This window comes from Populus nigra, chromosome 15 (genome assembly GCF_951802175.1).
Source record: "Populus nigra chromosome 15, ddPopNigr1.1, whole genome shotgun sequence".
In the NCBI taxonomy this organism is placed as follows: domain Eukaryota; kingdom Viridiplantae; phylum Streptophyta; class Magnoliopsida; order Malpighiales; family Salicaceae; genus Populus; species Populus nigra.
In genome coordinates this window covers 2,863,092-2,889,184 of record NC_084866.1, presented here as the reverse complement: position 1 = coordinate 2,889,184, position 26,093 = coordinate 2,863,092, and the positions used below count along the sequence as shown (strand labels likewise).

The 26,093-nt window shown below is 31.9% G+C and overlaps 3 protein-coding genes across 3 annotated transcripts; 2 read left to right on the top strand and 1 right to left on the bottom strand.

The window, feature by feature from the left end:
• The first annotated feature begins 3,961 nt into the window (after positions 1-3,961).
• On the top strand, positions 3,962-6,253 carry LOC133674174 (rhomboid-like protein 11, chloroplastic). The gene is made up of 7 exons (XM_062095184.1): positions 3,962-4,250; positions 4,522-4,646; positions 4,818-4,903; positions 5,062-5,102; positions 5,206-5,372; positions 5,454-5,516; positions 5,892-6,253. Exons 1-7 carry the CDS (start codon positions 4,022-4,024, stop codon positions 6,087-6,089), a joined length of 909 nt encoding a protein of 302 aa, XP_061951168.1. The 5' UTR covers positions 3,962-4,021; the 3' UTR covers positions 6,090-6,253.
• Positions 6,254-7,262: 1,009 nt separating this feature from the next.
• On the bottom strand, positions 7,263-11,221 carry LOC133674173 (pentatricopeptide repeat-containing protein At5g25630). Its single transcript, XM_062095183.1, has 4 exons — positions 11,063-11,221; positions 10,241-10,460; positions 8,698-9,609; positions 7,263-8,307 (listed from the first exon to the last, which is right to left on the bottom strand). Exons 2-4 carry the CDS (start codon positions 10,340-10,342, stop codon positions 7,408-7,410), a joined length of 1,914 nt encoding a protein of 637 aa, XP_061951167.1. The 5' UTR covers positions 10,343-10,460; positions 11,063-11,221; the 3' UTR covers positions 7,263-7,407.
• Positions 11,222-19,806: 8,585 nt separating this feature from the next.
• Positions 19,807-23,520, top strand: LOC133674080 (uncharacterized). The gene is made up of 3 exons (XM_062095052.1): positions 19,807-20,169; positions 22,118-22,209; positions 22,429-23,520. Exons 1-3 carry the CDS (start codon positions 20,020-20,022, stop codon positions 22,835-22,837), a joined length of 651 nt encoding a protein of 216 aa, XP_061951036.1. The 5' UTR covers positions 19,807-20,019; the 3' UTR covers positions 22,838-23,520.
• The last annotated feature ends 2,573 nt before the right edge of the window (positions 23,521-26,093 follow it).

Sequence of the window (26,093 nt, the reverse complement as noted above, 5' to 3'; positions counted from 1 at the left end):
CATTTTTTAAATTAGTACGAAATATTTCGGCTATTATAGACAAAACAGAACGAAATTGACAACCTTGATCAACTCCAATTAGGGTGGGCGTACGGGTGATCTTAGTTAATTTCCTGTTAATTATGCAATTAGTTTTGTCATTAAAGTTAGAAGTAGACCCACAAAAGAGTTAAAGAATGAATTGGATGAACAACTCCTAAATCGAGGATCTTAATTACAGATGGACATCATGATTAGGGCCGAAATCTGAATAAACATGTGTGTCACACTCTACTTAATATTTATTTATTTATTACATATATTGTGTCCTCACTCACACTCGTTGCCAAACCTAAAATCCAAAAGGTTTTGACTTTTTGAAAGATTTTTAGATGGATTTGAGGTTCTTTGTAAGAGAGAAAAAGTTTTAATAAAATAATATAGTATAAGCTTTCCATGCTTTAGAAGCATCATATTGATTAAATGTCATTATTTTTAAGTGTATAACTATTATGTCACATTTTAAATGTTGTATTTTAGAAACATGACATGTCATGAAATGTAGTCTTTTTTTCATATCAAATAACACAAACTCGCAACTTTTTCTCTCTCTAAAAACGATGCAAAATGTTACATTGTTTAAGTAATTTATATTTTATATGTATGTTTATTTATTTGTATTCATCTAAAGAAAATATTCTCATATATAATAGTTTATAAATATAAGAGGTTAAAATAATTAAGGTATGTGTTTTAAGTAGCAAACCTGAGGTTATTTTTTATTATGAATGATGAGAACTGATGAATTTGATTATTATAATTATTTGTATGTATTTTTAAATGCGAAACTTTGCTAAAATTTTGTTATAATTATGTAATTTTTTTACTCTTTAAAAAAGAATTGTATTATGATTTTTAGTTTTGTTGGCTGCTGTATTTTTATCCGAAACACCAAACCAGACAGCAAAAGATTAAAAAAAAAAAAAAAGGGAGAAATTATGGCAGCAGCTTTAATTGGATCCTTTTTCTTTCATTGACTTCTCTGTAGCAGCAAATATATTTCAGCCGAACCACAATGATTACATCCATTCTATTTCCCAAGCAATTTCCTTAACAGAACACTAAACAGTAAACAAAATGGCTTCAACTCACACTATATTATTTATTGAAATAATATTTTATTATTATTTTATTTTATTTTTTAATAATCTAATTTTTTTAGTTATTTTTCAATTTTATTATTCAGATTTTTAAGAATTATGCTTTATAATTTTTTTAATTTTTTTTATTGGATTATATATCAATTTCCTGGATTTAACTTTTTCTTTTTTCTCGATTTCAATCTCAACAATAGATTTATTAAAAGTAAAACTTTATTTTTTATAAATTTATCTTGATTTCATGATATGAGTTGCAAGTTTAATTGTTTAATTTAAGTTGAATCGGATCAATTTTTTTTCTAATTTTATCCTTCAACATTGGATTAATTAAAAATTAGGCTTTGTATTTTTTTTTCTATGAAATTATTTTAATCTCATGACCCGGATCACAAGTTTGGCAATTTGACCTAAGTTGACTCTATCATTTTTTTTTAGTTTTTTTTAATTGGGCTTGTAATTTTATTTTTTTTTGCTTTCTATTGAATTATCTCGATCTAATGACCCGAGTTGTGGGTTTGGTAGGTTAACCTGAGTTGACTCAATTGATATTTTAGGCCCTTTTTTAATTTTTTTTCAATTTAATTCTTCAACAGCTTAATCTTCTTCTTCTTTTCAATTCCATCCTTTAATATCAGGTTATTTGGGAACTGTGCTTTATATTTTTTTAATTTGTTTTATATAGAGTTATCTCAATCTCATGAATTTAGTTTTTTTTTTCTCAATTTCAACATTCGACATTGGATTTGTTGGAAATAGAGCTTTGCAATCTTTTTTATTTTGCTTTTTATAAAGTTATCACAGTCTCATGACCTAAGTCACAAGTTTAACAAGTTAGCTCAAATTGATCTAAGTTGTTTTTTTTTTTTTGTCTTAATTAATTTTTTTTTCAATTCCATCATTTAATATTGTATTAGTTAGAAATTAGACTTTCTTAATTAGTTTTTCAATTTGCTTTATGTAAAGTTATCTCAATCTCATGAATTTAGTTTTCTCTTTTATTGATTTTCAACTTTTAATATTGGATCTATTGAAAATGAAGCTTTATAATTTTTTTATGAAGTTATCTTGATTTCATGACCTAGGTCACGAGTTTAATAGGTTATCCCGGGTGAACTTGGGTTTTTTTTTGTTTTTTTAATTGATTTTTTTCTATTTCATCATTTAACTTTAAGTTGCTTGAAAATTGGGTTTTTTTATTTTTTTATTTAATTTTTATGGGGTTATCCTAATATTATGACACTAGTTGCGAGTTTGGGAAGTTAACGCGGGTTAATATAAGCAAATTTTTTTGTCCTTTTCTAATATAATTTTTTAAAACATTCATCCTTCAACATTAATTTAATTAAAAATTGATTTTTATAATTTATTTTAATTTGTTTTTCATTAATTCACAAGAACTTGAGAAAAAGTGAAAACAAATCAGTCATAAATTATATTAGAAAATACTCCATTACTGGATATCTTGATAAAAAAAACTAAAAAACCAATCTTCAAGGGCCCAACATCTAGTAGCGGGGGTATCTTGAATCCATGTTAAGATCCCACATTGGGCCCTTAAAGATACATTGTTGAAAGGCCTTGAATTTGGGCTTGGGCCGACTGTCAGGGCAACAGCAAGGGCATAGTACCCAGCCCCGTTGACCAAGTCATTGCTTCGTTATCGTTAGGAAAAATAAGGAAGACTTTTACATTTCTAAAGAGCTGATTACTGTTTGCTAGGCAGTCAATTTCACTATACTAATTTTACTAGTTTTAGAGAGAAAAACAAGATGTGCCTTTATATATTGGAAAGATAGCACAAGTATTTCCCCCCTTTAAAAAACAGTTTTTGCTTTTGCTTTTGGTATTACAAGATACTAATATTTCTCGAACAATATTTTTTTTTATTTTTAGAAATATATTAAAATAATATATTTTTTTATTTTTTAAAATTTATTTTTTATATTAACGTATCAAAAAATCAAAAAATACTAAAAAAATTAATTTGAAAAATAATCAAAATCAAAATTTGATGAAAAGACAATTCAACCGTAGCTCCAAATAAGACTTTAATAGGACCGAGATGTAGTTGTAATTTCTTCACTTTATACCACAAAAAACAATATTTAAATCTAACATAAAAAGTTATTACTATTTAATATCGTAGGAGCTTTTGCTTTTTACCTAACAAAAAAGAAAAGACCATTTTAGTTAGCCAAATAACCTTTGTTTTTTTATATTAAGATTCTATTTATTTTTATGTTTTAAAAATATTTTTTAAAAATATTGATTTTTTTTATTTTTTTATTTCAAATTAATTTTTTATGTTTTCAAATTATTTTGATGTGTTGATGTTAAAAATAATTTTTTTAAAATAAAAAAAATATTATTTTGATACATTTTCGAGTGAAAAATACTTTGAAAAACAATCGTTATCACACTGTCAAACACCTCTTAAACCTTATACATAATTATGTTTTAAATTTTGTAAAAGTTAAAATGACTTATTTTTTTATTCATAAAACTTGTTTTTCATTTATTTTATATCTAAAAATCCATCTCAGAACAATTTTAACTAAATATATATTTTTAAAAATCATAACTAAAAATACTTCTAAAAACCATTATTTTTTTAAAAAATTTCAGATTAATGCTAGATTATGCTCTCAACATCATTTTTTTTTAAAAAATCAGTTAATGTACAAAATAATATGAATATATCTTTGTATCTTTGTAGTGTCAAATATAAAAAAAAAATGAAAATAACATATGTATATAAAAAAATAGTAAACGTTTTTGCTAAATATTTAACTAAAAAAAACCAAAGACATGTCGTTTACGTGCTCCGCATCCGCTCCTATATGTAGAACAAGAAACGGAAATTCCCTCCAAAACACAAAACAATGGGGCAGTTTCAGTTCCCTTTCCAGCAAAAAATTTCAACACTAAAACCTTGTTGTTACTCCTTCGCATCATCCCCTATCGCTTCTCATTACCCTTTCCCAAGTTCCCTTACCGTTCCTCCTCGTCGCTTTTCTCATCCAAAGCTCACCGTGCCCACTAATTCTTCATATGTCCTTCGCTCTCTCCGTGCCGCCCCGTCTCGTTTTGTTTGCAAAAGCAATGGATCAGGTGCATTCTTGGTCTACTTATTTAAAAAACCGCTTTTAAATCCGTAACTAATTTATGCTCTGTCATTTTTATTATCGGATCTTGATGGGTTTTGTTTCTTTTGGGATTTTTCACAAACAGATGGTGTGTAGAGTTTAATGCATCGTTTAATGAGTGAACTGCTGCTTGAGAGAGCTTTAACGCTTTAGCTTCTGATACTTGGTAATTTGACTGTTTTCTTATGCTGTTAAAGAACTTTAGTGACTTTTTATTGTGTGATTGTCTGCATTAGATATCACAAGGCAGCTGGAACTTGGGAAGCCAGAAGAAAGAAGGAAACCGGAGAAGCGCGTAAATGGGATATTCTGGATTATACTTATCAATCTCGGAATGTTTGTAGCAGATCACATTTTTCAGGTGCGTCAGTTTTCTAAATTCTTCCATGGAAATCGATCTTAAGTCAATTGGTACAATAGCAAGTGATTTTAGTAACTTAGTTAGCTAGCACTAGCAGTCTATCTTGATTATGTTCTTGACGAAGTTAGGCTGATAATAAGTTATATGTTTTTTTCCTCCTTTTTCACAAAGGTTCGCAGCATTAAATCTCTTTACTTGTATCATAATTGGCCTGCTTGGTACCAGTTTGTGACAGCAACATTCTGCCATGCTAGCTGGTGAGGTCTTTATGTTGTTTAAGCTTGCATTAAATTTTAAACTTCAAGTGCTTTTAATAGTTTTTATCTGAAGCACACAATATGATTGTGTGAAAAAAGATTTGATTTTCATTGTGAGTGGAGTTTATTTTCCTAATCTTGGCTTGTATTTTCTTCAGGGAACATCTTTCAAGCAATCTTTTTTTCTTGTACATTTTCGGTGAGAGTTTCATCAATCTACTTTCTTAGAGTGTGCTTCTTGACCAGGATTCTGTCTGAATGGTATAAAATGAGGACTGACCGTACCATGTTTCTACAAACAGGGAAGCTTGTTGAAGAAGAGGAAGGAAACTTTGCATTGTGGCTCTCTTATATTCTTACGGGTGTTGGAGCAAATCTTGTTTCATGGTTAGTTTTGCCCAGAAATGCAGTTTCTGTTGGAGCTTCTGGTGCTGTTTTTGGACTATTTGCAATCAGTGTCCTTGTAAAGGTATTCTGAGTGTGCAATCTGCAAATAGTTTTCCAATATCAATCTTCATAAACTTTTGACCTTATTTTTGTTAAATTGTAGATAACCTGGGATTGGAGGAAGATTCTTGAAGTGCTTATATTGGGCCAGTTTGTTATAGAGAAGGTGAATTTTTGTTCTTCTATTATAAATTAGAACTTAGACATGAGAGGCTCATGCTGATAATTTTTTCTTCATGGTAAAATGGGAGGAGAATCTCCTCCCTTCTTATACTTAAGCCTTGATTCTACTATATAATATTCTTTGAGAAGGCTTAAATGTTTGAACATAGTTATGGCTTCTTGAAAAAACTGTCTGGATGTAAATGATACATTATCTCAACTTAAAACTGCATGACTTGTTATGTTTTCCTTGTAAGTTGAAATTAAACATCATATTCTAAAGGCTTTCAATCAACCTAGTGTATTTGTCTGGCTTCATGAATTATGTATGGAAACATGAGAATGTCCATTTTCTACATGCTTATTTCTGATCCCTTAGGTGATGGAGGCAGCTCAAGCGTCAGCAGCTATGACAGGCCCTTTTCGTGGAGGCTACCCAGTGCAGACTGTCAATCACATTGCGCATCTCTCTGGTGCCCTTGTTGGTGTGGTTTTGGTATGGCTTGTCAGCAGAATTCCTTCTCCTCCAGAACATGAAGGGCAAACTTTGCAAGGGAAATCAGGCAAAATTCGATAGAAGAATTCGTACTTTGTATGTACAAGTAGTGTGTATACATGAAAGGAATCCAAGATGTGATTTTTATTTTCATTCTTGTGCTAATTTTATACGTTGGAGATCTCTGAATTGTATAGCACAATATAAAATTAAAACTCATCAAATAACATAGCAGATTTTCGTTTTTTCTTTTTGTTTAATAATTGTTATCTAATGAGTTGATGGAAATCATTATGAAGCAAAGCTGGCCACGATAAACAAAAGGATGTTCTGGGTTCAACAAGTGCTCCTCTTAGACTGAGCTTGGACTGCTGCTATTTTCTAATGTCTAATGTATTGGCCGCTGCATCCCCAGGATCTTTCAGCATATCATGAAGTCTTGCTCGTAATTTTCAATGGTTCTTTCATTTCCTTGGGAAAAGGTTTAGCCGTATTCTATGATAGTGATGCAATAGTTTTTTTTCTTCTTCTTCTAATATACAGCTTGTTATAACTTTTGATTTTATTGGTAGAGCAGGTTGAAATTTTACAAGGAGATTCTATAGGCTATACATGTTTAAAATTCATAGCAATTAGAGAATGGAAAAATCTTTTTGATAATACCTAGTTCGAGATTTGTTATATTTTTATAGTTGGTTTATAATTTTATTTTTTTTTACATTAGAATTCTTTTATTATTTTTCAAGCTTTATTTATGATGTTTTTCTTAATTTGTTTATAATTTTATTTTTCAGGTTTTCGTTTAGGTAAGTTAAATTTACTTAAGTTTTTTTAAATTTATTTAAAGAGTTACAAATCTGTTAGAAAGGTAAATTATATATAAAAAATAATATTCAGTAATAAAATCTCAAGTTAAAGTTTTTCTTGTATTGCTTCCGTCTCTGTAATCTGGTTCTGCTATCATCTATACAATCTTTGTTTTATTCGTCTTGTGGGATATTCCTCTTCATATTTTACGAGAAAGTAAATCAATTTAGTACATGCCATAAAGTATTCTCATTTACCCTCATTAAAGTCCATCGCAGCCTGGGGATGTTTTCCTTTGAAAGACAACTTCTTTCCCCGTCATACCAACGAACTTAATTTTAATGGCCATAGGGAAATGGAAATATCATGAGACATTACAAAGCACAGAAGAGTTCCCTTTCCCTTCTGCTTCATAATCGGTAAAGAGTATCGTTTCCAGTCCTCAAGTTATCAACGAATTATGAGTAGATAAATTGTAGTAAGTCCAAAGCAAACAAAGTTCCTTTAAGTATCTACAGCAGTATGGTGGCAAATTCCTTCGGGTGGGAGATGTGAACATGGAAATCAAAAGAAAACAGTATTTGGCCTTCCGTCAGTTCAAGAACACCGCTGTACATGACTGTGCAAGCTGACCATACAGACCATGCTGCGCCTGAGACTGCTTGCGGCAGATAATTGGTAGCCTTAACCCAAATTTACAACTATGAGAAAGAGACATGGATCCTGTAGCAAGCCATGAGCACTCCACCGGAAAATCAGCATCTCTCAACAGCATCCTACCTTTTCTAAGAGGCGCAGGAGACCCTTTCATGTCACTTGTAACTGTACTTGGTATCTGCAAGATATTGGAATACAGGACACCTTCTGTTTGCTTTTGATACAACTTCTCTAGGTTTCCAACAGGTATTTCTTTTTCCAACGCCTCTTTTCGACTGGTCATTTCCTTTCTGTTCATCGTGCCATGAAGTCTATTTGCCTCTTTTGTCATTCCAGTAGCACGCCACGCTTCAGCAACAAGCAACATGGTTGATTTCTCAGGCTGAACCTCAAATTCTGTCATAATCTGGAGAATTTCTTCTGCCTTCCATGGTTGCCTGGCTTCAGCGAATCCCCAAATTAGGGTCTCAAAGGTCTTCAAATTAGGAGAAATTCCACGTTGACACATCATGTCAAAAACCCTAACTGCACAGTCCATTTTGCCAGCACTGCACCAGCCGCTGATAACAGTTGTGAAAATTACAACATTTGGCTGGAATCCAGATTTAATCATGGTAGTCAGGAGTTCTTCAGCTTTTTCTGGTTCTTGTGCACGCACATAACCTTTTGCAAGAATGCTGTATGCATGTGCATCAGGTTCTATGCCCGCTTTCACCATATCATCAAAGATTTCCCTGCACTTCTCCATAAATCCTGCAGTGCTCCACGCATTCATGATGGTACTGAATGTTATGACATCTGGTTTTACTCCAAATTCTTCCATCAAGTTGAGAACCTGCAAATAATGTACAATGGCTAAATCCAATACACAACTGAACCAGATCTTTCTACCTAACACATGACATTGCTCATGATTTCTGAAACAGGCTTGTTGTGTAGCCATGCAAACTCACACACCATAATTTCACTCCTACATATAGTGACCTCATTGCTAGCTCTAATAGAACATATTGTGAACCGGCGAATGAATGAATAGCAGGTGAGTGCATGCTTGGAAAAGTAACTGTTGCAATCAACAGCAAAAAGCTTTATGATGCTAAAAGCTTAAACTTTTTTATTGCAGCTATATTAAACTTGTAGCTGTTTTAATCACCACCAAGGAGTAGTGTCATTGAAGGTAATCACAATATCTCTCAAAGAACATTAACCATTGGTCAGAGCTCACCTCATCAACTCCATCTCTGTCCATAATGGCCACAAAGCCTTTGATCAGTGAATTAAATATAACAAGATTAGGATGGATGCCAAGTTCCTTCATCCTGTATGCAAACCTCAACGCCTCCCTTATTCTCCCTTCTTTACAGTAACCACTCATGATGATGCCACAAGTTCGCTCATTGAGCTGCACACCATTATTCTGCATCTCTAAGATCACACCTTCAGCCTGATCCAGCGCTCCTTTCTGAGCATAGGCAGTTGCTATAGTGTTGTAAGTAACCACGTCAGGTTGTATCCCAGAAGCTATCATCTTATTAACTACATTCCATGCCTCTGTAATTCTCTTCTTGTTACACCATGCTCTGACAAGAACATTATAAGTCCTGAGATTGGGTTTCACATTTCCCTCTTGGGACATAAGTTCTAGTAGTTTCACAGACTCTTCAGGTTTACCGGCAATTCCATACCCTTTGATTAAGGTGTTATAAGTACTTGTAGTGGGTTTCATTCCATTTTCTTGCATCTTCCAAAAGGTTTCCATGGCACTCTCCATGTTCCCAGATTCAGAGAAAGCATTAATAACAGCATTAAAAAATATTGAATCAGGATTCATTCCATTTTCTTCCACCTGTGAGATAATTGGATATATGGAGTCAAAGCGCTTCTGCATGGTCAAGGCAGCCAAGAGAGTTGTGTATGATATTAGAGATGGTTTATGCCCTCCTTCAATTAAACTATAAAAAATGGACTCTGCTTCTTGTGGCTTTCCCTTTTCTACCAGAAAGTTCATTAGTTTTGTCCTTGATCGCACAGTTCTGCAACTGTCTTTGGTCATGCAGAATTTGCAACCGATTGCCCTTTGGAACTCCATAGACTCTGAAGCAGGACGAAGTTGATTCATATGATCTGGATTATTCTCCTAAGAAGATAAGAAGCTAATAAATATCAAATTTGGACAAATCAAAACAATATTTAATTATTTATAGAGCAGAAAATACAAAGCTATTGATAATTAATGTAGTCTGAAGCATGATGACTCAGTAATGCATAAAATTTCCACTTCCAGTCATTAAAAATCATAGGATTTGTTGTTGTATCCAGGCCGATTTTTCCTGGATTTTTATATTTATATTTACAAGCAAGGCAACGGTATCATACTGATCTGCCAACACACCAAGAAAATTTGACCTTTGTCAAGATAAGGTGATCAATCTTAATGAACATATTAACAAATTCTTTCCCATGTCCACTGCTGCTTGTTTAAAACTAAATGTGTTATACCTTTTTTATTCCAGACACTTCAAATTCTAAATCACTCAGCTTTCCACCTCATCATCCAGATTCTAGTGTGTCAATATGCTAACTTCTAGCAAGTGAGTCATTTCTTGGTTAAATTGCCATTCCAAGAAGCATGCACAACTTAAAACGTGTATAGACAGTATAATCACATGCTACCAAATCAAGTTTGAGTTCTAGACTAGAGTCAAGATAATATAAATTATAGTACCATATTAATATTAAACGAAGGCATGTAGACTATAATCATTTACCTTCACTGGCAATGCCACCCATCGTTTCTTGATAGTGGCTGTTCCTGCTTGATTTTTCTTGGAGGTTCTCGGAAAAGCACTCTCCTTATCAAATTCTCCCATACAGGCAACACCTACTTGTCAATTGCAGAGCCCTGATTAGATCTAACTTTACACGGAATGCAATCAAAATGTAGAGCTTGATTTTTTGTCCATTCTCATATTCACACTTGGGGAGTTCCTGCAGAAAAAAAAAAAGTTGAAACATCTAGCAATTTATGGAATATGCAACTTGCCATAAACACAGCAAAAAAGAAAAGAAAGGGAAAACGCATAAGGAAACACGATGTGAATGCCTACAGATTTGCAAAGAATATGAACAATAAAGACACCACTAATCTGGAAAAAGGGTTTTAACACAGATGGAATGAAGCTCCCAAAAGGGCTCATTTCAGCCTTTTTGGCAACAACCTAGACCAGGAGAAACAAGGGGGGGAAAAAACCTTTCAGTTAAACCAATCAAGTCTACTTCTACAGCAAAAACAAACACTCCCAGTTCAATCCAGCCCAGAATTCAGTTCATCAGAAGTCCATCAATGTTAGAAACTGATTCAATAACACATCTGGGTTGATAATAAGTTTACAGTGCAATATGCAATCATAAAAAAGAGAGGGACAAAGACATCAGACAAGAACTCCTAGGTCTCAAAGCCAAGCCAAAAAGAGTTCAAGAAGAAAGACATCAAACCACAGAGAAAGAAACCAACTCCAAGAGAGCACAAACACTGAACTTCAAAGTTTTAGAGAATGAAGAGAGAAGAAGTAGATGTCAAGTGGTTGTACCTGTAGGGCTGATGTGCAGCTGAAGGTAATGCAAGAGGAAGAGAGACGGGGCCTTCCTTTTGAAAGAATTCAGTAAGTATACAGAGGTTCGATAAAAAATATTATCCACAAAATATTACTTAGAAATAAGAAGCCAAAAATTGAAGATAAGAGAGCCACGGGTGAGGCTGAAGTTTTTGATAACTTGCTTCCTCATTATCTTTCCCTTTTTTCTTCTTTATCATGTCAATTTTAATTGTCACGAAAATGGAAACAAGAATTTTGGGAGGGAATTGAGTGATCTATCTATTTTTTTTTTTAATTTAATATGGGTGTTCGGATCAGCTTGCGCACACCTCGACTAATTTCATGGGCCCTGAAGTTAACGACCATGTAAACCTCTAGTGGTCATCATATGAGCAACCACAGGGCTCGAACCTGAGATCACAGAGGGAGCAAATCTCTTGATTCCAAACTCTTACCACTGGGCCACCACCTAGATAGTTTAAGTGATCTATCTTTGATGCATGGGTGATAGAAGTATTTATACACGTTATTCACAAGATCACATGTATTATTTGTCAATAAAACTGAAGAGTAGCTCACCATGAAAATATTATTATAAGATTAAGGTAATAATAACATTTAAAAAAGAGATGAATTAGGTGTTTTATTAATAATAAAAAAAATTACAATTAAATACAATTAATTAACAATATAATTAAAGTGCTTAAAGCAAATAGTATAGGGATAAAAATTGCAAACTCATCTTTTAACGTGTTTTGGCAAATCTACATCTATACCTTAAGCACTAAACCAATCTCGAGTATTGTATTCTTTATTAATCCTTCAAAGATTATAATGTCTTTGATGAATCATCACCGAGCTTTTTTTCACCACTTGAAAAAATATTCTCTTCAAGATTTATCATCTTAGTGATGTTCCTCATTAATGACCAAGAGTTTTTCACTTAAACTTTTGAAGGATTATAATTGTTTGAAATATAACAATACTCTTTTAAATTGTAGATAATACAATTAAAGCTTATATATATATAGTTCACTCAATATCACTTAAAAATATATGAAGGTTTTTAAGTGTAGTGAGTGTTAGTATTTATACTCTTGTGCAAGAATATAAAGGTTTTAATGCACAAATACGAGTATGATATAAGATTGATGATTTGAAGTTGTTTTTGCTCTTAAAATAACTTGTGTATGATACACACACACACACACACACACACTGAATTATGCAATTAAACAAGCTATATACGTGTGTGTGTTTCCAGCAAAAACTAGTCATTTATAGTTGTTATTGTTCCTTTAACAACTCAAAATGGTCAACCGGTTCAGAGTCTAGCCAATCAGTCGACTGGTTCTTTTAAATTCTCAGGTGTTCATCACATATGAACAAGTGATCGATTAGTTCATTTGGTATCACCAAACGATCGACCAGTTCATATAGAATTTCAAATTTATCAGTTTTAATCATGGTGAATTCTTAGGACTGTTTTATCAATCTTTTTTAAATGCATGCAAAGTAAAGTGTGTGTATTCATTTTAATTTGTGCTATCAATTATGATATAAAAATTAACATTTAGGCATTAAATAAAGACTTAAAAACTAAGTCTTTACTTGCTTTGTAACTTGACTTCTTGATTGATCTCTTTATTCAATACATCATGCTTGTTGATGTGATCTTCATATAAAGTTATTTAAACTTAATTCCATCCAAGCATATTATTTGTCTGCTTCTATTTAATTGTTATCATCAAAATACATAAAATATTAATATATGATCCAAAGATCAACAGAAAAAAGGAGTAGCTCACTTGAAAATAGATCTTGATTAGCTTGAAGAGAGTAACCCTTATTTACCGTGTTGATTAACTAGTACGACTTGTTTTCTCGTGTTAGGTGATTACTTTTTTCACCATCAAGCCAATTATTAAAAAGAGATATCATAGGAATATTTATACTAAATTATTATAATTTATATATTCCCTTTTTATGTCAACAATTGGTTTTCTGATCATTTTCAGGCTTGGATATTTGTGGATATGGTGAGGGAAAGAGGGAAAATGAGAGAAAGAGAAAAAATCCTACTTGTTTGGGCTAGGTCCAAATGATTAGAATTTCTTTTTTTTTTCTTACATATCATAAATAGGGAATGCCAAAGGAATTTTTAAATACAAGGGATGTTGAAGATTGATTTATGTGTATGTATTATATCTTATATAGATTTTTAATTTTTTTTTTCTTAAATGGAGATTATGCAATCCAACAATAAGCTATTACTGATTACTGATGAAGTCATGAAAAACTTCAGAATAGGTTTGGGTTCTCAATAATTGTGTTTCCAGGCTAGTAAATAATGCAAAACAAGTTCTATGTCAAAATAGAGGATCCTCTAATGTTTAAGTTAGTAAATGTAGGAAATGTGAAATGTTTGTGTAAAACAAATGAGTGTATGGAACAAAAGAGTAATGGGTCAAATGATCTTGTTGTAACTTGTCTTAGTCCATCTTTTTACCTATTGACTTATGGTGTTTATAAATACCTTATGTCACAGAAGCTTACCAATTTGTGTGAAAAAATAATAAGAAATATCTGCTTTTCTAGAAAGTTGAAAAATTGGTTGGTGTGTCACACTTGCTAATAGTAGATATTTTGGTGTTTGAGAGTAAGTCATTGGTGAAAAAGGTGATCATGTTAAGAGAGTTGATGTAGATTCATGATTAGGATAGTCATTGATAAAAAAATTGGTGTTTGAGAGTAAATCATTGTTGAAAAGGGTGGTCAGGTCAAGAAAGTTGATGCAAATTCATGATTACGATAGTTATTGGTAAAAAAATTAGTGTTTGAGAGTAAGTCATTGGTTAAAAGGATGGTCAGGTCAAGAGAGTTGATGCAGAGTCAGTATTATGATAGTTATTGGTAAAAATATTAGATAAGCCAAGAGACTTCGTACAAAGTTAGATTTAGAGATGGTCATTGATGTAAATGTAAGTTTAAGACAGTTTAAGAGAGACAATTATTGGCTAAAGATGATGGCTAGTACAGGCAACAATGTTTATGTAGGAGTCAGGTTAGGCTTACTAAAAGGAAGGTTCAGTTAGGCTAGCTTATAAGAGGGTTCAATTAGGCTTGTTCTAGTTGGCCCTAGGATTTTTCCCCTTCATTTTCACTTCTCCACCTTTAATTAGGCCAGGTGTAGGTTAGGTTAGGTTAGGTTTATGCTGGCCTTTTCTCCACTCTTTTTCTCTTCTCTACCCTCTATTGGGTTTGGTTATGGTTTTTCCTTCCCTCTTTTTATCTTCTTCACCCTCAATTGAGTTCAGGATAATGATAGATTAGACAAGGACTAAAAAGGGTTAAATTAGGTTGGTTCAGTACTAAATTAAAGAGTTATTAGAGAATCAAAGACCAAAATAAAAGCAGGGAATTTTTTATATATATAATGTGTATCACACTCAATAGTATTAAAGAAAGGCATTGCTTTCTAGCGGCGTGTACGGCGTGGTTGAAGCTTTAATAACAACCTTTGGTGTTATCTGAGTTATCTTGGTGAGAGCTTTTTAGTGGTGTGGTGCATGTATGTAGCGAACACACGATGTAGCTTTGGTGGCTCGTTTCTTCTTCTTTCTTTTCCTTTCTTTTCCTCTTTTTTTTCTTTGCCTAAGCTTCTCTTTGTGTAGCAGCTCCTTAATTTATTTTTATTTGTAAGCCTCAGTTGGGCTAGTTTAAAAGGAAGTTTGAGTGGACTTAAAATTAGTCTTATTGAGCCAATTTAAGAAAAGGTTTGACTAACCTAAAATTAAGCAAGGTTAGACCTTCTATTTTGGGTCCAACTAGTTTTTTTTTTACATGACATCAACTACTTTATTACAATTTCAATCCTTGAGCTAATATCAAATTGAGTCAAGCAAAAATATAAATTTATATAAATTAGTTAAATCAAGCTCGACTACAGTTTTGAACTTCAAATAGTTTTTATACTAGTTTTTGGCATGTATGTGATATAAAATCAATTTTTATTTAGTTATGTTATAATGTAAATAAATATTTGCTAAAAATATAAAGATTTAAATTCTCTAAAAAAATGTATTTTATTAGGTGAATTTTTAATTTTTATTAATATATATGTTTTTTTTTATAAAAACATGTTTTTTTTATGTGTGCTTGTTTTTCTATTGAAGAATTAAAAGATATTAAAATAAATATTTATAAAACATAAATAATTTGAATTAAGGAGGATAAAATGCATCTCTCAATCAAAACTTCCTTTTCTTGTTCATTTTTTTTAGGAAAATATATTTTATTTTATAAGAGTCTTTTTTTCTTAATAGAAACTTATCATAATTAGAAAAGCAAGCTTTAATAAAAAATAGAAAAATCATGACTCGATAATTTGCATTCAATAAGAGAAAAAAATATAAAAGAATAATTAATCTAAAAAATTTACAATAAAAAATAAAAAATATATATCTTATTTTCATTTAATATTCATGAGCATATTTTGTTTTATAAAATCTTTATATTAGGTTTATATATAAAAATTCACAAAGTAATTGTAAAATATTATTATAAAAAATATAATCTTATTTTAAAAATATAGAAAATTTGGATAGTGTTTTAAATATCATTTCAATTATTTTATTCATATTGAATTTGAATATAAAAAACTATAGAAAGGTAATTAAAAAGAGGTTAGATGTTAGGCCTAGAAGGATTGGCTAATGACACCCCCTGCGAAGAGAGAGAGAGAGAGAGAGAGAGAGAAGTGCAAAAGGCCTTTTCTTTTAAAAAAATTGAGTTGATGACACATCATTTATTTAATTTTTTTTAATAAAAATGAATGATGCATCAACTATATAGGTAAATGACGTGTCATTTTACTTTAAATTTCAACCATCGACTTAGGGTTTTGATTCTTAGACCTTATAGATCTATTTTTCAACTTGTTCTTAACTGAAAACATCTATAAAAAAAGATCATAGCAACCAAAATAAACCCATTGTTAAAAGCAAAATATCATAAATGAGTAAAAAACAAAAAAAAAAGACAAATTATTTTTTTATTACAAGATGAAAATTCCAATCACCTCCATTGAACTTCATACTTTAAGACAAATATATTAACATCAAAATTGGTCTATTTTATTGATAGAATATGACTGACTAAATATTTTCTCTCTCTTTTTTTTTTCAACAACTCTCTTTTATTCCTCAACACACACGGGATCAAAATGCAAACAAAATAAAGTTTATAATCTAAATATAAAATCCTCAAATAATAAGGACTAAATATATAAAACCTTGAAACTTCATGGACAAACTATAGTTTTTCATGCCTCTTGAACATTAAAAATTGAAATGCCTAGTTTTTTTTTTAATTTTGGTCCTTGTTATCACAAGTTTTTTCAATAATAAATTATTAATTTCATAAATATTTAATTTACAGACATAATGCTTTGAAGACTTCATATATACAATAAAATGTAAATAAAAACAAAATATAACATAAATAGATGCAAAACATAAAGTGCAAGAATTAAATAACAAATAAAAAAAATTAAGTATATAAAAAAAATATAGAATATACAATGTTATTTATAGTATTTTTAGAGAATCAGGGTAAAAATAAGTTTTGTTTTATTTTTTAAAAATGTAATTGTAATTATTATAATTTTAATACCAATTGAAATGGTTTATGCTTTATCTTTATATAACTAAGATAAATTACACAACATACATAAATATAATCTTCATGACAAGATTAATTCAAAATGCTCTTTAGGTGACAAATTAACTCTTATAAGATCCACCTAAAATGTCTGTATTTAACTCAAAATGCCTTCTATCTAACAATTCAGCTTTTATAATTTGGCATGTGGAATCTGAAATGCATGAAAGTAATATAAATTTTAACATATTATTCTGAAACTATTTATAAAAAATATTCCATACAAAATATATTAATGATGCTTCATGTTTCTTTCATATCGGGTAAACTCTCATCAAATCTTAAATTAATTTCCGATATTTTCTTAAAAGTTAGTTTGTTTACACCTTCTATAAGATATTATCAAGTTAATATTCATCCGTAATGTGGTGTTCATATCAATCTTTAGGTATTAAGCATAACTTATCTTAACATTAATTGGTAATATATGTGCTCTATGTATAGATATAAAAAATATGAAAGGTATATAAAATATATTAAGTGTCTTGGGTGTAGCGGTCAAGCCAGACTCAAAATAGCTTTGGATCTGGTAGTAAAGCCAGACCCAATAGCGTTGGCTTGATAGGCAAGACATTCAAAAGCTACTGGGTTTGGCTGGGCAGCCAGATCCAACGCTGTTGGATTGTGTCAGGCCAGACTCAATAGCACTTTTTGACTAAAAAACACAAAAAACAACACCCTCTAATCTTGCAGTGTCATCCACAGTACAAACACTCTATGTCTATAATGTGGTCAATAGTGCAATAAGTCTATGTCCACAGTCAGCAAGACCCAACACTATTAGGTCATACTGGAGGCAGGACTCAATGCTATTGGATCCAGCTGGACAGCAGGACCCAACGTCATTGAGCCCTGTTGGAGGTAAAAAAAAGTTTCATCAATTTATTTTCTCTTTGCTGTATGAAAAAAAAATTAAATAAGAAAAAAGAAAAAAAAATCTAAAGAGGAAAAAAAAAATGAAAATATCTGTCGGCCTAGCCAGACCCAATAATGTTGTCAGACCCAATATCGCTGGGTCCTGCTGCCCAGTCATACCCAAGATCGTTAGGTATGGCTGAAAGTCGAATCCAATAATGTTGGGTCTCGCTGCTAAGCCAGACCCAACAACTTTTGGCACAGGAAACAAAAAAGACAACACCCTCAACAACACTTTTGACTAAAAAATAGCAAAAACAACGCCTCTATGACACTACAGTGTCGTCTATAGTGCAAACGCTCTATGTCTACAGTGTGGTCTATAGTGCAATTAGTCTATGTCCATAGTATATATATCTCTATTAAAAAAATCTAAAGCGAGCACATGTTAGGTGGTTAAAAATTGATATGAGATCTAGTTGATTCAGAACCAAATTAGTTTGAGTTGAATAAAAATGAGTTAAGAAATTAACCCGGTCAAAACCCGTTATAAAAAAAATAATTCAATTTGGGTTGACCCTTCTGACACGTTACTTAAGCTTTGTTTTAGGTTGATCTCTGATCAAGTTTTATAATTATGGTCTCAACTCAATTAGGAATGACAATAAATGCCCGCATGTTGAATTTCTTAATATTCAATTTTATTCATTATCTATCGGGTAGGAATTAAGATAAACATAAACTATTAATTGGGTTTCGGATATCCATATAGATATCTATTATCTATTATTATTTAATAAAAAATAAAATAATTAATATATATATATATATATTAAAAAATTTGATGTATCAATATAATATAAATATATATTTTCAGTTAGATTTGATTGAGTTTCGGGTTGATCTATACTCTATTTTTATTTATCAATTAAAATAACTATTTATAAAATACTCATTTATTCATGTTGATTAAGGCCCCGTTTGTTTGCAGGAAAGTAGTTTCTTTTTGGAAAGTGAATTCCGGGGAAAGTGAATTCCGGGAAAGTATTTTTCGATGTTTGGTAGTGTAATGGAAAATAAGTTGGAAAATACTTTCCAGTGTTTGGTTATGTTATGGAAAATGAGCTGGAAAATAACTTATTAATGCTTTATTTTTTCAAGTTTATTAAAATAATGAGGAACAAATCTTACAAATTAAAAAGTTGAATGAGAATGAAATTGAAAAAAAATATAATTTCATAAATTATCTCAAATAAAATAAATAATAATCAAAATAATAGAGATCAAATCTAAAAAATTAAAAAAAATGAAAGGTGAAGAAATTAAAATAATAATAATAAACATTTTATAAATTATTTCAAATAAAATAAGTAAAAATCAAAAGAATGAGGACCAAATTTGATAGATAAAAAATTTCAATAAAAAAATGATAAGAAAAAAGCAAATAGCAATTATAAAAATAAGGACCAAAATTAATATAAAAATTAAATTTTAAGAGATGAAATTAAAAAATAAATATTCAAAACAAATTATATATAACAATCAAAAGTTTGAGGATTAAATTTGATATAATTAGCAAATAATGACATTTCTAAATTTTTCACAACTTCCAGAAAGTGTTTTCCGCCCAAATTTTTCAGGAAAACACTTTCCTGAAAACCAAGCCAAATTTTTCTTTGACTGGAAAGTGTTTTCCGTTGACCAACTTTTCCAATAGCAAACAAACACAAGAAAGTTTGGAAAGTAGTTTCCCGGAAACCACTTTCCGGAAAACAAACACAGCCAAAAAGGAAAACACTTTCCTAAAAATCAAACCAAATTTTTCTTTGACTGGAAAGTGTTTTCCGTTGACCGAAAAGTGTTTCCGTTGACCAGAAAGTGTTTTCCGTTGACCGGAAAGTATTTTCCGTTGACCAACTTTTCTAATGGCAAACAAACACAGGAAAGTTTGGAAAGTGGTTTCCCGAAAAATGAATTCCAGGAAACAAACATGGCCTAAGTATCAATCGGGTTATGCCTCAACCCAGCCCAACCAAGTTCTTACCACAGCAATATGAAAAGCCCATACAGCCCTTGGCCAAACCAAACGGTACATCTTTCTACAACATTTGCGTTTCCCAGGTAGTGGCAGTCCACCAGGACACTAGTACAACCACTTAATGCAGGAACTAGGTCATTTTTGTCCTTTCCCGGAAAATAGGGTAATTCTCATTTTCCCGGAGATCTTGGGAAAGAAAAACAAGAGAATGAGGAGCGCATCCAACTTTATAGCTAAAAATTAGATTAAAAAGAAACCCTTTTGAATATTCACTAATCCATGTAGAAGAACTCCATTTAAAAAAAAAATCTCTCTAAAAGAAAATACATAGGGAGATATGTTGAAGTTGTGGAAATGGTACCAGAATTGCTTGGCTGTGCATCCAGTCAAGACACAGATGATTAGCTCAGGAGTGATTTGGGGTTTTGGTGATATAGCTGCACAGTCCATAACTCACTATACAGCAAAGAAATATCGTCAAATTAAGGTACTTACAAGCATATCCTATCATTCAAGAAAATCCCATTTTTTATATGATGGTTTTTTGTTATATTTTGTCTATCTGTTTTTGGGTACTTTGCCTTTAGTTTTGGAAAATGAGTATGTCTCAAGTTTTTGTCGTTCTATTTGGTTTTTCTCTATGTGTGTATGGATGTATTCAATGTTTGAGGCAAATGGGTATGTGCCATTTTGTTTTTTTATTTCTTTTATCTGTTTATTGTACTTCATCAGTGGAATAAAATGAGGATAGACTATAAATCTCACCTTTTATATGGGATGTAATACATGAAAATGTTGTCTATTGATTTGGCATTTGCATTTTTGGTTTTTGAGAAATAAATTAGTTCCTCATTCAGGTGAAACCCATCTTGGGCTGAAATCAACCAGTTCCTCTTGTGATTCCAAGGGCAAAATGGATTCCAATATATTTTCTGTTGATGTCCATGATTGAGCTTTTCTTTCATGTTTACCATTACAATCTAGAACATGATAGATTCATTTTTATTGAAGATTAAGCCACCTTATTTTATTATTCATGTGCTAAAGAGTTATGCTGGGGAACGACTGTTTTCGAATGTTTGAGAAAGCACAGAATCAGCATCATCTAGTTTGTTTCGAGTAATGATGAAGGATATACTATCATCATAATCATTATCATCTCTATCCGAGTTTAGATTATGATAGAGATGATAATGATTATGATGTTCAAATCCTGTATATGGACATACTTGTAGTACTTCTATTTAAGCTACAGAGGAACAGCCTTTTACAACTCCTTGTCTCCACAAGATAACATCTCATCCTTTATTTTGTAAGGTTATATATTCTACAAGGACATCGACATGTATGTTGGATTTGATTCTCAGACCTTCTCAGTAGATTAGCCAACACTACTGACTAGTTTCTTTGATGGTGTCCCATGGTGAACAACTCGCAAGTGCTCAGAGGAGATATTACTCTTGCTTCATCATCTTCATACTCATTTTAACTTAATACAAGTGGATCTCGACTATATCATCTGGTTACTCCTTAGAATCCCATGTAACAAGTTATTGTTCTTGTTATTAGAAATTGATAGCTTAACAATTTCATTGTCTTCATGCTCTTTGTAAATGTTTTCTTAAATTGTCTCACCATGGTGTGCTTGTTGTGTGAAACTGTAGAACCCCAACATGTTCTTCATAAATAGGTTCCTTGCAAAGAGTACACTGTCCTTTCTCTTCCCCCATAAACATGGTCATTGTGCTGGCTGGAATCTTCAGTCTTTGTTCATCATCTTTGATTCACTCATGTTCATTGACAGAATAGCCACCCCTTATAGCTGCACCCGCACCCTTTAATGGTCCTTGGGTGGTGACATCGTGATGTTTACCATCAATGGAATTAGTAGCAATTTGGCATTCAGGGGGATCAAATTATTTAATATGATCTTGACAGTTCTTTTGTGTTTGATGAAGTGTTTACTGAAGGACAAAAATTGCTTAATAATGTCTCAAACTGCGTCTTTGAACTGAAATCTGGGTATTTCAATCTCCATTCATCTGGCTGTTGGAGGTGGCTCCACCACATGGTTTAATCCTAACACTCCAAATTTCTGCTTGTTTTCTGTTATTGGGGTCTTGTGTTGTATCATCCTATTGTATGTTGATTGCATGATTTTGCCCTCTTCTGAATTTGCTATTAATGATAATTCTGCATTATTGAATATGCAGCTTTTGATAAACCTGATCCTTGAATTGCATATGATTTTATACAAATTGAAAACTTGATTGTTCTGGGATTAAAAGAACGTGGTGAATAGAAGCTAGTGATTTGCCATGCCGGAAAATGTTTGCAATGCTAAACTTTTATTTATAAGAAAAGAGAAGCTTGTGGTGCCCATAAAAGTTATTTCCACCACTTCACTGTTAATTGATTTCTATTTCAAATGTCAGGTAGAGGAGAAAGAATTTAAGATTAATTGGAAACGAGTAACGACCACGAGCTTGTTTGGTTTTGCATTTGTTGGACCTGTTGGCCACTTCTGGTGAGTGTTTTCTGTCATTTTCATCTATACATTTTATTTTTGAAATTGAAAAGAAAATATTTTTTGAAAAACTTATTTTGAAAATCATGGATCCTGGAGTTAGCACTCCACTACCAGGATCAAATGATTAATGATTTTAAATTGATGGAATTGCATGTGGTACTCTTATGCAGAGGTGTGCAAGTCATATTTCATTTGTTTCTTGTTAAACTGTTGCAGGTATGAAAGTTTAGACCGATTTATAAGGTCACGACTTTTACTGCGTCCAAATTCCTTGCGGTTTGTTGGTGCTAAAGTAGCACTTGATGGGATTATCTTTGGACCACTGGATCTGCTTGTATTTTTCTCGTACATGGGTTTTGCATCTGGAAAGAGTGTTCCTCAAATCAAGGAAGATTTGAAGAGGGACTTTGTACCAGCTCTTATTTTGGAAGGAGGTATATGGCCAATTGTTCAAGTTGGAAATTTCCGATTTGTACCAGTGAGGTATCAACTTTTGTATGTCAACTTCTTCTGCTTGTTGGATAGCTGTTTTCTATCGTGGCTTGAGCAGCAAGAGGATGCTCCTTGGAAGCAATGGTTAATATCTCTTCTGTCTGGCAAGGAGAAAAAAGATACAGGTGGATGATTTCCTGTCTCAACTTAATGTTTCATTCCGGGCCACGGTAATCATAGTGCATACACAGGTAAGACAATAAGGTTAAAAACTGGAAAAAAACAAAATCAAAGAAGGCTGAATTGGCAACTTCTATTTTTTATGGGAGCAATTTAGAAAAGTCATAGGGTTACTCTTTTGCCTTGCTTCAAAAGCAATGAACTTTGTATTGATTGTTTTCTTTTTTAAAAAAAAATAAAGATGTCATCAAGTCTTTTTTGGTTAGTGGTTTTGAGATTTTACTAGGTCTCGTATGATATCTTTAGAAACTGAAGTTGATAGGTTCAATTTTCGTTGCTGGAGGCTTCCCCGGTGCTGGAATCTTAAGTAAATTAACGTTTGCAACTTATGGAAAACATCCAGTTTAATATTTTTGGTGAAATGGGTTTTCATTTCTGATCCCAACATGTTTCCAGAGTCTGAACTTTCAAAGAAAATGCCAGGTACCAAATGAAGCATTGCTCGAAAGTGTTTTTGAGGCACTCTAAATTATATCCCACATTCCATTTTTCTTCTTATTCTGTTACTTCTAACTGTAGTTGTGGTGTTTGATTAGTGTTTATGCCAAAACCAATTGAATGTGCAATGCAACAGGACACTGTTTTGTAGAGCATTATGCAAATTGCAATGTATAACACCTTCCATGTACCACCAAACATATTGTGCAAGCACATGCATATGAATTAGCAGATATATGTGCAACTAGTTTTAGGGCGGCCTGCTAATTCTTTTATGCAACGAGTGAAAGCTGAAGCAGCATAGAGGTTGTAGACCAAAGCTTCTTACAATCTGCTGCATGGGCTGATAGCCAATTTTGATCTTCTTCATTTTCTTCTGTTTTAATGTAATTTGACAAAAAAAAGCAATGCTGTTTCCCAGCTCATTAGCGAAATGCCAGTTGCACGCATGCTTGATGTCTCTGTCGAGTAGTGCTGCACATTAAATGAACCACAACCTTGTTCTCCCAGTAGTTCATGCCCAGGCTCGTGAAGGACATGTATAACAGTAATCAATACATACATGGCATTACTAAGCTGTATGTTTAGCAATGGAACCAGCATGACTGTCCTCTAAAAAGGACGCTCAAATTTGATAGTTAAGAATCAACAAAAAAATGGACATTACATCAGTCATTAAAACCTAATAATTTAGCTCTAACATTATTACTTGAGCTGGTTGGGTTCATGCTCGTCGGTGGTTCCAGTGTAACAACTGATGCTATCCTGCCTACTGCCCCTTGCCATGTTGAAAATTTTCATGTCCCTCGTAGTGGTAGGTACTGGAACTTGAACTTCTTGAAGAACCATGCATTATGCTGTGGAGGCCTGAATATTCCTGCTTTGAGATCATCTGCAGACATTCTGCCTTCCAAAGCACGAACTATCTGTTTGATTCAAAACAAATTCCTAACATTTTGGAAGCATCATGGTATGTTTGCTTCTTCTTTCAGTACCCATCAAACAGAATCACAGCTACATTTAGTTCCATATAACAACCAAATAATGATTACATAATGACAAGCCATCGGCGATAAGTTTTCTTTGTTTGGTTTTCGTATAGTTTCTTCAATCTTGAGGAAGGCATTTTATGCTCAAAACCACGTTATTAGTTGGCTGGAGATGTAATTATAATATATTGGACATGATAAAGCAAAGGAAAGTCAAGAAGAGTAGCCTGGCTCATTCTTGGTCGGATCCAGGATGAAGGGTGCACACAAGCAGCAGCACAAGCAACCATGCTAGCCATCTCACTGTTAAATTATAATTTGTGCCCAGTCATGGATCGACAAGAGCTTCAAAACTTCCGTCTTCCAGAGCTTGGATGAGTAGAGGCCTAGCCTGTAACGTCCATAGAGCGGGATGGAGTTTCGACAAGGTCTCAAGCATACATTATCTAAGAGGCATGTCTAGGACTTGAAAAATAGATTCAAAAGCCATGTAGAGGGAACTCACCCAGGCAACCAAGCTCTCATTCATCACTGATTCTGTAGTACTGATAGGTGGATGCCCAGTTATAAGCTCCAATTGCACAACTCCACAGGAATAGAAGTCTGACTTTTCCGTCAGTTTCCCACTTAATGCAGAGACAGGAAGCTGAAAGCATAGTAAGCATGTGTTGAGGTTGAGGAAGAAATGCAGGTATAGTGATGCCCACTAAAATTTTTCAGAGAGAGCAGAATCAATTTGGTATGACCCGCGAACCAGCAGTGCTTTTTTAAAATTAACATGATTTTTTAAATGAGAAAGTTCTGCGCTATTGGATTTCAAGCTTAGTTTCAAATAACGACTATTATATGCAACTAGATTGCTTAGTTGCGCTATATATGGGCTGTGTTTTTTATGACACAATTAAATCAATCTAATTCATTAATATTAAAAAATAAAATTAAAAAAATATATGTAAATTTGAGTGATTTTCTAAACTTAAGTTAATTTTTAAAATTTATAATCCCTTAAATTCTAGATCCGGGTTTAACTATAAAACTCAATTCCCAATCAATTTACTATTGAATGATGAAATCGGAGAAAAATATCAAATTTAAAAACTTGCCAAAGTAAAAATAAAAACAATTAAGAAAATAACGATCAAATTTGAAAGGAAAAAAATGTAGGTGGATGAAATCATAAACAAAATCAATTTTAAAAACTATAACAAACAAAAAAAAATAACAATTTATATTTAGCTCAATTTAAGTTATTTACAATAATATCTTTATGTTTAGCTTATGTGTTTTATTTTTTATTTAATTGGATACTCTATTTTGATCCACTTTTAAAATACCGTAATTAAAAATTTATTTCATAAAAATTTATTTTTAATTATTTATCTTTCTTTCGTTTTAAATTTTATGTTGACTTATTTGGTTTGATTTCCATTATTTTTTTTATTAACACCGTAAATTTTCAAATAAGGGTTTTGCAAAAAGATCTCCAAGCAAGTTCAATCTTTTTTATCTTTTAAAGATAATTGAGTAATTTCACAGTGCAAAAAATTATAATAACGCCGATTTATCCAAGTGTTTTTGGTAATGACAAATAACTCATGTAAAAAAAAAAAAATACCTCCCATGAGATATGAAAATATTGTTCTATATAATCCCCAATTTGTTGTATATAAATTATTGGTTTTGTTGATAAATTATTGACATGAGAAAAATTTAACGGCTCATCATAGTATGATATTATATATCTTAAACTACAATTGTCATTTAGTTTTTGTATTGAGTTTT

Coding starts and splice junctions, on each gene's coding strand:
- LOC133674174 (XM_062095184.1), top strand. CDS start 4,022: ATGGGGCAGTTTCAGTTCCCTTTCCAGCAAAAAATTTCAACACTAAAA. Junction 4,251..4,521: donor TTGCAAAAGCAATGGATCAG/GTGCATTCTTGG, acceptor TGTCTGCATTAG/ATATCACAAGGCAGCTGGAA. Junction 4,647..4,817: donor TAGCAGATCACATTTTTCAG/GTGCGTCAGTTT, acceptor TTTTTCACAAAG/GTTCGCAGCATTAAATCTCT.
- LOC133674173 (XM_062095183.1), bottom strand. CDS start 10,342: ATGGGAGAATTTGATAAGGAGAGTGCTTTTCCGAGAACCTCCAAGAAA. Junction 9,610..10,240: donor GGGTGGCATTGCCAGTGAAG/GTAAATGATTAT, acceptor TTATCTTCTTAG/GAGAATAATCCAGATCATAT. Junction 8,308..8,697: donor ACAGAGATGGAGTTGATGAG/GTGAGCTCTGAC, acceptor CATTATTTGCAG/GTTCTCAACTTGATGGAAGA.
- LOC133674080 (XM_062095052.1), top strand. CDS start 20,020: ATGTTGAAGTTGTGGAAATGGTACCAGAATTGCTTGGCTGTGCATCCA. Junction 20,170..22,117: donor AGAAATATCGTCAAATTAAG/GTACTTACAAGC, acceptor TTCAAATGTCAG/GTAGAGGAGAAAGAATTTAA. Junction 22,210..22,428: donor GGACCTGTTGGCCACTTCTG/GTGAGTGTTTTC, acceptor AAACTGTTGCAG/GTATGAAAGTTTAGACCGAT.